Genomic DNA, 13234 nt, shown 5'->3' on the forward strand with positions numbered 1-13234 from the left:
ATAAGTTCTGCAATTGTTAACTTACATTGACTTTCTGCACTCCAAGATTACTTACCAAACTTCAAGAGATACCTCCAATATGACTTCTGTGACCTAAACAAAACATGTTATAACTGTATCACAATTTTTGTCAAGAAACTGGTGATCTATTGTCTTAAAACAAAGGGGTCTCACCTAACATTAATACCACTATCAGTTTATATTAGGGCAGATTTTTTTTCCTAACTTCCCAGGCTTTTAAAGCCTTTTTTCTTAACTACTGCATTTTTAAAATCACAGAGTTATATTTTATATTTTTATGTTATGTAAACCTGGAAGTGGTACAAACTATTTTTAAGAATCAGCATATAAATAGATTTCCTTTGCCTTTTCTCTCCAAAACGAGATCAATACAATCATAGAGTACTATCTCATATTCACCTACCACATCCATCACAAAGACCAAAATGCAGAATAAAAAAGACCAAAATGCAGAATAACTTCATATTAGATGGGGGGAAGGAGGGAGGGAGGGATACATCTTATATTCTCTGGAAGACACTGGAAGAAATCAATAAATTTTCCTAAGAGAAGGAATAAGATAGGACTAGCAGCATAGAAGTATTGCAATTTCACTTCAGTTTCCCTATACTTATCCTCCTCTAACCAATGTGATATGATTCCTTTGTAATGCTAACTTTTACTTATGGTGCAAATAATAAATAACACTGCCATATTACATAGGTAATCACAGCAATTGTATCAGGGAAGTGATTATGACGTGTCTTACTGAGAGGAACTAAGAGGAAAAACTGAAAGTAATACATTCAATCCATATCTAAAAAGGAATTAAAATCCAGACTCATGCAAAATATCAAGACCAGGGAGTAGAAAACCTTGATGGGAATGTTTTCAAATCAAATTCATTTTTCAAAGAATGGTAATTATCCAAAATTGAACAAATAGCAGATTCAGAAAGTGATAACCCAGTTAAGAAAAGACTGGGTGCTGTTCAATCAATATAGGGACATGGATCAGGTCCTGACACTAGAACTGAAGGACTAAAAAAGCTAGGATAGCAAAATGTATTTCAGTTTAAACATGGCTTACGGCTTCTCATCAATGGCACATCACAAGCTGCAGCTACCTGTATGTGTATTGTCCATGCAGCTGTGCAATCTGGAGTGCAAAATAAATTTCATTTTAAGACATTACCTACAGCAGTGGTTTCACCCACGTAAATGTTCCTGTATATAGAATATTAAAATTTAGCACCCTTAGAAAAGCTTCAAATAGTGAAATAAAAGAAGTGGTTGATTCATATTCTCAACATATCAGTCATTATTTTGCAATCCTTGTAATTTCAACAGACCACATCATTTTCAGTACCAGTACTGCTTAACAGAACCAAAGGACACTGTTTCTATACAATTACTAGATACCTTTTAGATCCTCTGCTGTGTAACACTGGAAATTGACCACTTGGCCACCAACAACAGAGGAAACTGACATGCAACCAGTAGAATTTTGAAACTTACTTTACCAATGATGAAAGGAACTTCTTTCTTCTCCCCAATTTTCAGAGATGAAATGGGAAAAGTTGCTGTACCAATAGTCTCATCCATCACATAATTTGCATCCATAAGAGTGATCTGAAAAAAGATATACACTTAAACCAAACCATCTCACATCTTAGATAAATGTAAACAAGACCTTTAAAAACATCAAGAAAACATTATGGCTTAGATGACATACTCTTAAGTTAATTTTCAACATTCACTGTATCGATTAAAGATCTCAAAACACATGTTCTTAGCTCTGTGATTCCTACCACAATCACACTATTTTATAATTGTTAAAGCATTTTATCAAAAGAGGGGTGGGTAGAGAACTACCGAGTCCCCAAATCTCTACTCACAAGATTCTCTTATCTTGTTATCTTATACTCATCTTTTTGGTCAGTATTATTTTACAATGGTAGAAAAGGCTCTGAGAGAACATGTTGCCCAAGTTATCCTCTTAGATGCCCCAGTTTAATTTCTTTTTTCCAACCTCCACAGCAGCCTCCAAGTGCCTTCCTCTCTTTGCACTCAAGCCTAGGTCTAGGTCTCCTTGAAATTTGGACTATATCACTTTAGACGGCAAAAGGGCACTGATGTCACTAAATACAAATTCATGCCAGGTAGAAAAGGAGGTATCAACCTAAGGGCCTTAGACTGATATTCAGCATATATACACATGGAAATGTGTGGAAATGTTTCATTAAGTGAGCTTTCATTTATAATAGAAAGTGACACAGCAAAATCTAAACATACCACCTCTGTAAGCAAGTAGTTTAGGGAGACTGTGGCTGAATTACCTTGCCTATTGTGATGTTGCATTTAATATTTTTAATACAGTATCCACACCCATGGGTCCCTATGCCTATACATATTTGTACTAGTACCTCCAGAATATTTTCCTGTTTGGGATCCAAAATCATCTCAAAAGTTTCATTCCACTCAGGATTCACATTGTTATTGATATACTTTGTTCTCTTCCTGCTGTCTGGTGCTGTGGGAATAAACAACTCCACATAGGGGTCAGGAGTGTCCACTGTAATAAAATAAGAACATGCAGATATCAGTAGTAGCTTCTCTGAAAACCTGTAGGTAAACCATAAGGTCATATTCCCTAAACTAAATCCTTACAAACCACATGGTGTTTAAGAATTGTTTCCTAAACAGATACCATATAAAACTGAGCATCAGGCTTGCTGATTTGCAAATCCATCTGATACAATTAAGGATATTACCCTGTGCCCCAAATGTACTGGCTGAGGAGATTCAATATCTTGAGGGGCAACATTTCTCATGAAGTACAGCAAAACTTCACTGGTAGTGAATGGGTCAAAAGACATTGGTAAAACTAAGTATGTGCATCAGTATTGGCAGAAAGAATGAAAAAAGTTTTACAAGAAATTATTCATCAGGATCAATATGGATTGTTACCAAAAAGAACTCGAAAGACAATGTAAGAGTGGTCTTGGATGTTACAGAATATCTACAATACCATAATGAATACGAAGCAGCTCTTAGCTTTTTAGATGCAGAAAAAGCCTTTGATAATTTGAACTGGAGTTTTATGTTTAAAGTTTTGGAAATATTGGACTTTGGAGAATATCTTATTCAAGGAATCAAGGCAATTTATAGATCACAAAAGGCAAATATCGTTGTAAATGATGAACTAACTGAACCATGTCAGATACAAAAGGGAACACAACAAGGATGTCCTCTATCACCTCTGCTATTTATCTTAGTACTGGAAGTTTTAAACAGAGACATTAGAAGTGACGAATAAAGGGACTAAAATTAAGCAAGAGGAATTTAAATTAAGAGCTTTTGCTGACGATTTAGTTTTGATATTACAGGTTCTCCTGGAAACTGCAGAACATCTGATGAAGAAACTGAAAGAATTTGGGTCATTGGCGGGTCTTAAACCAAATAAACAAAAAAAGTAAAATATTAACTAAAAACAGGACCCTGTCCAATTAAGATTTATTGATGGGTAAGAAGGGATTTCAGATTGAAAAAAAGGCCAGATATCTGGGGGTAATTTTGTCAATTAAAAATAGATGTTATTTCAAAATAATTATGTTAAAATTTGGAATGATGTGAAAAAAGATTTGATAAGATGGGGGAAGTTGCAATTGTCTCTCTTGGGAAGAATATCTGTGATTAAGATGAATGTTTTGCCTAGGATGCTGCTTCTTTTCTAGACTTTACCAATTTTGTCAACAGATTTACCATTTAAAGAATGGCAGAGAGATATTTCCAAATTTATTTGGCAAGGCAAGAAACCAAGAATTAAATATAAACTGTTACAAGATTCCAAAGGAGGAGGTGGTTTGGGTCTGCCTAATCTGAAACTGTAGTTTTATGCCTGTTGTTTGCTGTGGATGAAAGAATGGATTACCTTGGAGAACAAGAAACTACTACAGCTTGAAGGACATGGATTAAGATTTGGGTGGCATGCTTACCTATGGTATGACAAAGTTAAAGTTAACAAGGATTTTAAAAATCATTTTATCAGGAACGCCACACCGAGAATCTGGAAAAAATATAAGGTAAGGTTATCTCCAAATGTACCTTTATGATTGTCACCTCAGAAAGCATTTGTTAGAAGAGAAAATGTGGGAGCTATTAGCTGGTTAAAATATAAAGATTTGCTAAAGTTTGAGGAGGGTGAACCACAAATTAAAACAAGGGATATGTTGGAGTTGGATGGATTTACATGTTATTGGTTAATCTATATGCAACTGGTACATTTTAAATTGGACAAAAAGAACTATAAATTTGTTAATGAAATAACTCAGTTTGGAATGGACCTTTGTATAAATGATGTTCATATTATTATTAAGATGTATAAGATTTTGTTACAGATGAATATGGAAGATGAACAAGTTAAGGCTGCATGACTAAATGGGCTAAGAATTTTGGATATAATATCATGTTGGATCAATGGGAGAATATGTGGATGAAAGGTCTGAAATTTATGCTGAATTATAATTTGAAAGAAAACTTCTATAAGATGAAGTATCATTGGAATTTAACTCCTGGTGAGTTGTCAAAAATGTATAATGGTGTAACTAAGGTCTGTTGGAAATGTTTACAGGGTGAAGGAACCTTTTAGCATCTTTGGTGGACTTGTGAGAAGGCTAGAAAGTTCTGGGATCAAATATGTATTATTATTCAAAAGATTCTTAAAGTAACTATACAAAGCAAACCAGAACTTTTTTTTTTGGATTGATGGAAAAGGAATTAGAGAAACAACATGGAGTGTTGCTGTTATACATGATAACGGCTGCAAGACTGCTATATGCACAGTGATGGAAAGATCCATAAATACCTACAGTTGAAGACTGGACTGTGAAACTAATGGACTTGGCTCAAATGGCTAAATTAACAGCTTTAATAAGAGATCATTCTGTTTCTGCATTTATATCAACTTGGCAACCACTTTTGGACTACTCGCTTGTAATAGAAAAAAATGATCTTTTGATTTTGGGTTTTAGAGATTAAATGGTTTGCTCTAATAGAAATAATGTTAAGATAGGTTAATTAATTATAAGAGATTGATTTTGTAAACTTGTCTATATCTCTATTGGAGAAAAGTCAGAAGTCAGTTTCTTTTTTCTGTTTTCTTTCTACTGACACTTTTATAGTTTGTTCTTTTTTCTTTAGTTCTGTTTTCTATCTGTTCTATATTCTCTTTTGTTTGTATCTTAACTATAAATTGAAAATAATAAAGTTTTATTAAAAAAAAGTTGGTGAAACTGTAGAAGAGGAGCAGTTAAACTATCTCCTATTACATCTGCAAATCAAAAGGCATAAGTTATAAGTCTAGTGAGCTTAGTGAAGTGTCACAAACAAATCCATTCCCTTGCTCTTCCTAGCAGCTTCCAGGGTTCCCAATAAAGATCAGGATTCTGATTAGCCTCTACCCAACTTAAGATGCTTACATGAGCTCCTGGTAGAGACCAAAATCTCTCTGGCGCCATACCATGAAGCAAGAAAGAACTTCTGTACAAGGCATGCACATTAATTTAAATTATACAACTGTTACAATAACATAAAGAGGTCATCAGCTTGGTGCAACCATAAGATTATCCATCTGATTAGCTTTGTTCAGCTGGGGCAAAACAACTAAACCACTAAGTGAGCCAGCCATACAATAAATAGCTCCAAAGATATAATCCATCTATTAACCATAATCCAGTGTAAAAAGAAAGAGTATAGACATTCATGTATGTATCAGCAGTCAAGCTTTGGCTAAAGTGATGTCCAAGAGCAAGCATTCTAATTATAGTCTGTACGCTAATCAAAATATTTATCTGATATTGTAAAACAATGACTTCTGCAGGCAAGTATATGCATCTGTTCTCAACTTAGAACCGTCTTAGTACTATCAGGAGATCATCAGGTGAGGAACACCAATATAGGCCTTTATAGATAAACGAAGCCACTCTCATCGTTTTATTAATGTCAGTCAGTATATGGGAAAGTTTATCCTATGTCCGAATAGCAAATTTGCTTGTTTAATAGTTAAGCTTTTTTACCACCCACAAAGTATGAACCAGCATTCTCAAGCCTGGTTCAATGTCTTCATCATCTCTAAGAAAAAGCCAATCCCAGGCATAGAAACTTGTATCAAATGTACGACATCTTCCATCCCTAGTCCCATGATATCATCTACATTACTTGGTTCAAACAATCCACTCCCTGAAAACCTTGGAGTGAGGTTTTCAGCGTTGGCATCAGTCAAGCCCATCTGAAAGAACATTCACATTTTGTCTGCTTGCAGGGAGAAGGAAGTAGGAGAAACTGTGGTGTAAAGGGCTCTTGCCTTTTCCCTGGGTGTTGGTAGGTTTCCCAGGTATTTAGCACAGGTAATGCCCAACGGGGAAGAGATTGTTCTGGATGGGCTTTGAAGTGGCAGCAGGTGAGGCAGCAGGGAAAGCAGAAAATAATTATAAGATGGGTTAAAGATGCTATGGTCATGGCCCAAATTGTGATGTATCACAGGTACTTCTGTTGAAGAACATTCTACTTCTTCTGCTGTTGAAGATTCTACTTCGACTTTCAGTTTTGCTTTAACGACAAAGCAGAATTTCAACCTATTTTTTTCTTCCAAATAGCTACTATGGGAGCTTCCAGGCATACAGTAAATGCTAGAAGTCCATTTTTTTTCTGTTGTAAAGAAGACATGGAATTACAATTAATCGATCTAGACTCCATTTTAGGGAATCTAGAGCTTCTGATCTCTAGTCAATTTTGCAATCTTTACATTGCATTTTCTTAAGGGTTATCAATTTTGGCAAGCTGCATAAAGATTGGTAATTTGATGACTAGTTGAATTGGAAATGCATGTTTTAACAGGGAGTTTCAGCATCCTTAGTCCCCAGACTCAGTACAAAGCAACATTTTAAAAATTCCTAACATTCAGTTTTGTTAGATCAGAACTGAATGTGTATTTTTGAAAAGAGAAGAAAAAGGCATTAATAGAATCTTCTAATTAAGCTTCTAAATAATCTTCTAATTAAATTACTAACTGCAGTGGGGGTTAGGACAAATTGTTAATAACAGAACTGAGGAATGCTCAGGAAAAAATGTATTGTGGGCTTGATGAAAGTGAGGCAATAAGAGGAAAAAGTAGGAACTGCTCTGGGTGATAAAATGTGCTTTAACTGAATGTGCTTTTTGCATGCAAGATTTAGAAAGAAAAAAAAATCAGGAGGAATAATACGGGAAAAAGGCAGCTCCTTGCATAACTTGTCATAAAATGAGAAATGTAAATCAAATGATAGAGCAAAAAGGATAAATCCAAAACGTCATCATTGTCCACGGGGGAAATTCTTTTCACAACAACTCAATTGAATATTTTCCTATAAACAGCTGCAAAATAGTTTGCACTGCTATTTTGTCTTTCTTTTGTCTAATAGTGCTATTATCATCTTTCTCACTTTAATGCAGTTTCTGCACCTCAAAAGACAGACCCAGAGATAAGAGAAGCACTGGGAAACAATATAAAGTCCCGCAAGTGGAGCTCAACTGCTGTATGAGCATGCCTATGTTGTTTTCCTGGCAACAATAAAGATGTGTGTTGTGATCTGTCTATGCTGAACCTGGAGCTCAGATCATCTTCAGTGGCACTTGGATTTTGCCCATCCTTAGTTATGTGATAACTTTTTATACTCTAGCTTTCCCTGTTAGGATTCTTATTTGGTGACTGGTGCTTTGATTTTGTCCTTCTGAAGTTATATTATTTGACATTGTTGTTATTTAGGGATTTTAGATTCTATTTTGCAGATTTAATTACGTGCTTGTAACTGGAGGTTTACTGGTACTGTTGCTGGTTTGCATTGTTCGCTGCCACAAACTGCGTGTACCCAGGTCCTGAATGTGGTTTTCAGTTCAGAATTCCAAATCTCTCACTGACCATAATTTGACATAAAGAAATGGCCATAATGTTTTTTCCAATATGACAGAACTGGAAAAAATTGTAAGAATATAATCTTTTCTTACTGGAAATTTACTGGAAATTTCAGACAAAGTAGTGCATAGAATTTGTTCTAAATACCTTTCATTTTAATTGACTTGAAAAGAACTGGTAACTGAAACATTCATATCATGATTCCTTTGAAATAGGCAGTCTGCCAAGCAGCAGTTTAGGAAATTCTGGATTTTGGTGCACCTATTCATGAATAAAAAATGTAGTATCATCACTGCCATCTTATTACTACTTTAAATGACTGTGTGTCATGGCACAAGAATGTGTGGTCAGATGATAAACTTAAGAAGACAGAAGATGCTGACTATAACCTTTCATGCTGTTTTAAGTGCAAAAAAAAAAATGGAACCTATTGGTAATCAACCAAGTAAGTTGACCTTCCTTTTCCCCATTGATACTTTATGAAAAGGATTTACTTGCACTCAGGATGACATTAGGGCTGGTTGCCACCATCACCACTTTCTCCTTAATGATCAGCTGAACATGCAACACACAACACTGCATGGTCACATTACCATTCTTAGAGGAAGGAAGATGATGATGATGATAATCTTTGCATGACATTACAAGCCTTTTCTGCAAAGGAAAAACAGCCCAACTGCCATCTACCCAAAGTGACTTTCCTCTCCCTCTGCTTCAAAAGTCATCATCAGAATCTGCCCATTCCACATCACTATACTTCATGGAAGCTGTATGGAACAATCGTTCAGAAGAACACTACTTCCAATATGTCTGTTTCTAAGAGAGAAAACTAGCAGAAAAGTTCTGAACTGTAGACTAATCCTTCTCTGAAAACACCACAGGGGAGATTCCAGGTAAAAGAATTCATTGTCATCAGAGGTCAGAACTGTCAGTCATAAAATTACACCCCTCCACATTTCCTTCAACCTCTACCAACCTTAGACTTTTCCTTATATGGAAAGCATGGGAGAAAAAAATGTATCAGTTTTGCAAAGGCATTGTAAGTTTTGTATCCCCAAGAATCTCCAAAACCCAAATAAAGCTTCAGAAGGATTCAGTTCGCATCAGATCTGCACTGGATTGATTTATTTACACAAACACACACGTTATATTCCAAATCTGTTTGAAGCAGCAAAAATTAATGTGAAAATTAGTCAAATCAGAAGAAAACACATCTCTAACTCTTTCATTGGTAACAACTGAAAAGGAAAAAACAAAACAATACAATACAAACAACACTGGAGTGGTACTTACACATATCTCCAAAAGCACCCTTGGTGACATTCTTAGCTTGCTTGATTGTCACAGTAAATTTGTGTGAATACTGATGTTCCACCTAGATGTCAAACAATTGATTAGGAATTAATTGTTATTAATTAGTTAATTAGCAAAAGAATTACACCCAATAGAAAAATAACAGCCCTTTTACTAGTTTTCAACTAGTCTACAATTCCCCTTTTTTCCCCCAAAAGAAAATTAAGTACACACTGGAACACACAGCATCTTGTATTATAAGATTATTTTATCTTCAGCTTTGCTGAAAATTCAGATCAATAGGTTACACTGAGCTCGGCTGACTGCTACCACTCCTATTCATCTGTGGGGGGGGGGGTTCCCTCATTTTATCTGAGTTTGAGTTTCAGCATATTCAGTACTCCTCCCCTTCAAGCACAGGTACTGTTCAAATATGTCATTAGTCAGCAAGAGCTCTGTATAGAAGTTGATACTGATTTTACAAGAGCCTTTTAGATACATTTCCAGGCACTCTCCTCCCACAGGAAAATACCATTTGACCTAAATATCATAGAATGCAACACACACATACACAAAGAGACCTGTATTCGGGATGACTATATGGACTTCAAGCAGTGACTTTCTAACTTTGCAGTTTTGGGTAACTTTTTCAATAGCATGTCCTATGCCAAAACCCCCTTGTCCATCAATCACTCCAGGCTGATGGAATGTAGATATTCACCCTAATGTCCGTTTTAAAAAATATATATATTCAATCGTGTCCAATTCTCAGAGACTGCCTGGGCAAGACCCTGCAGTTTTCTTGACAAGTTCTAATATCCTTTACCTTCTGCCTAATTTCAAATGCCTTTGCAAGTAATGCTTAGATTAAGAAGCAAGAATAATCTATCTGTACCCAGGTAGTTGGCTTTGGGGAAAGAGGCAAAGGAAGAGAGCATGCGTGTGTGAGAAAGGGGGCACCCAAAAGACAGCAAATAGGTCATCCCATATACTGTTGATTCGTTCACTGCTTGCTTCAATCTAGTGTGAACCCAAACTGACCCTTGCCATTTCTATGAAAAACAAGCAAGCAGCTTTCTCCCATTTTGTATCCCCCAAATGAATTGAAGCACAACTCCCATCAATGCCTGCATAGCAAATATACTCCAGCATATCTGGGGAGACCTGAAGGGAAACCCTGAAATAAAAAAAATGTGTTCTGCTTCAAGAGACATACAGTAATCTTCCAAGCCTTGCAAACTGATACATCACCTGATGGGCAGTCTGTTACTGACTCAACTACTTTTTAATCACACCATTTACTATTATAGTTGCACCATATAATTAATGTTTATATTATATTATATTGATATACTCAAAATAGTTTTTATGTTATATTGACATATTCCAAATAGCTTTTATGCCCATTTGGAAAACTGGACAAAATACAAAGTAAACATAAAAATGTAATAATTGAACAATGACCATCAAAAGGCCTTTTTTAATGTTCAGATGATATTGAAGAGATAATCAAATTGGTGTCAAGCAGCCTATTCTGGAAAGTCAGAATGATCTGTCTCTCACAATCACCACTGGCAGGACCTTAGCATGACCAATGTTGCTATGAAAAAAGCATTCATTCCACTGCCTGGATCCCGGACAGTTACAAGGCTTATGCCAGCATTTTGAACTGTGCTTGGAAATGAACTGATATGACTATAATGCAAAAATGTCAGCCGTTGCAACAGCCAGTAAGGCTGAATGACTGAGGATGAAAGGGTGTATGGGCTGACATCATACACAGCAGCCCTGATCCTTCTCCCCCATCAGTCCGGAATACTGCTGATGGAATCAATTAGAATTTGCCAATTTTCTTTCTAAGAGCCATGGGCAAGATTAACATGGACAAAAACAACAATAATTCTCTCTCTGTTGGCTGTTTGGATTTTGTTCAGTGACAGGACCAAATCCAAGCAATAAAAAAAATTCATGTAAGATCTTGCTGTCTTGGCTGATGACAACAATCTGAGCAGATCCTAACAATGCAATTGCTTGAGGAAAAGATTGCTGACAGACTCATAAGAAATGCAAAAACAAACATTACTGGATTGCTCTGGGGGAAAAGAGTCACTATATTTCAAAATATAGTGCAGTAATCTGCTCGGCAACATGATCCCACCTATTAATGATGGAGATCCATGAGCTTTATCTACTTGCATAACTAGACATAATATTAATGTGCAAAACAAGAAAAATCTGGTCCTCTTTTGACAATTATGAGATGTTCCAAATTATATCCAGCAGCTGTTTTTATTGCTATTCCTCTGACAGCTGCTTCTTCTGCTTCTTTTTAAATCTGTTTTTTCATGTACAACTACAACCACCACAATGCATGTGTGATGGCAGACAGAGGTATTGGAAGGAAAATGTTCAAACAGGTTTGATGGGAAAAAGTCCTGGCATGTTTCCAAGACAAATCATATAATGGCAAATTATTTTTGCATAAAGCAAATTCTTGGATGAAGACGATCAATTGCATAATAGCGAATCTGCATAAAGCAAGGGAAACCTGTATTATTATATTTCCAACTTGGACCCTTTATCCATGAGATGGCAGTCAAAGGCTGTATCATCCTCTAATAATGCAATTATCATCTTATTCATCACAACTTGCAATATTCCACTTCCATTCCTTTTGCCCCACTAACTTAAACCCCAAATAAAAAGGGGAAAAAAAGAAAAAAACTATTACATCAACATTGCTAATGAATTGCTTTTCGAGAACTGTTAGTTGTCTCAGAAGGATATGACTGCCAGAAGAGTCAAACCCACATTGCAAATAATGGAACATTCCAAAAAAATGAAGCGTATTTGTAGAAGAACATTATGATGAAAGACTTGGTGGCATGCCTGAACACGTTTTGCCAACCATTTCCAAAGAACCTGGATACAATTCAAGTTTTTTTTTTTCTGGACTACTGTTATGGGAATAGGAACTTTATGTAGAAAACATGTGCATTTGAGAACATGTGATAATTTTTACAGTAACTGTTGAGTTCTTTCCCTAATGTATGAACTTAAGCAGCCAGAACTCAGCCAAAACCATTACCTAATTCACAGATAGTGAAAAAAAAATAGTACAACATTAAAAATTATTCATCCAGTCTGTTGTTTATTCGTTTAGTCGCGTCCAACACTTCATGACTTCATGGACCAGCCCACGCCAGAGCTTCCTGTTGGTCATCAACACCCCCAGCTCCAACAGGGATGAGTCCATCACCTCTAGAATATCATCCATCCATCTTGCCCTTGGTCGGCCCCTCTTCCTTTTGCCTTCCACTCTCCCTAGCATCAGCATCTTCTCCAGGGTGTCCTGTCTTCTCATTATGTGGCCAAAGTATTTCAGTTTTGCCTTTAATATCATTCCCCCAAGTGAGCAGTCTGTTCTTATTTCCTGGAGGATGGACTGGTTTGATCTTCTTGCAGTCTAAGGCACTCTCAGAATTTTCCTCCAACAGCACAGTTCAAAAGCATCAATCTTCCTTCTCTCAGCCTTCCTTATGGTCCAGCTCTCGCAGCCATATGTTACTACAGGGAACACCATTGCTTTAACTATGCGGACCTTTGTTGTCAGGGTGATGTCTCTGCTCTTAACTATTTTATCGAGATTTGTCATTGCTCTTCTCCCAAGGATTAAGCGTCTTCTGATTTCCTGACTGCAGTCAGCATCTGCAGTAATCTTCGCACCTAGAAATACAAAATCTTTCACTGCTTCTACATTTTCTCCCTCTATTTGCCAATTATCAATCAAGCTGGTTGCCATAATCTTGGTTTTTTTGAGGTTTAGCTGCAAGCCAGCTGTTGCACTTTCTTCTTTCACCTTCATCATAAGGCTCCTCAGTTCCTCTTCACTTTCAGCCATCAAAGTGGTATCATCTGCATATCTGAGATTGTTAATGTTTCTTCCCGCGATTTTAACTCCAGCCTTGGATTCCTCAAGCCCAGCATGTCG

At 36.4% G+C, this 13234-nt stretch overlaps 1 protein-coding gene across 1 annotated transcript in view; it reads right to left on the reverse strand.

Moving 5' to 3' along the window:
* PLA2G4A (phospholipase A2 group IVA) overlaps positions 1-13234 on the reverse strand; it is an 88892-nt gene that overhangs the window by 44148 nt on the left and 31510 nt on the right. Inside the window, exons 3-6 of the mRNA XM_063298412.1 lie at positions 9244-9325; positions 2426-2574; positions 1518-1631; positions 56-93 (exon numbers count right to left, since the gene is read on the reverse strand). Coding sequence (XP_063154482.1) covers positions 56-93; positions 1518-1631; positions 2426-2574; positions 9244-9325 — 383 coding nt within the window. The remainder of the gene's footprint in view (positions 1-55; positions 94-1517; positions 1632-2425; positions 2575-9243; positions 9326-13234) is intronic.

The sequence above is a fragment of the Candoia aspera genome, chromosome 3, assembly GCF_035149785.1.
Source record: "Candoia aspera isolate rCanAsp1 chromosome 3, rCanAsp1.hap2, whole genome shotgun sequence".
In the NCBI taxonomy this organism is placed as follows: Eukaryota; Metazoa; Chordata; class Lepidosauria; order Squamata; family Boidae; genus Candoia; species Candoia aspera.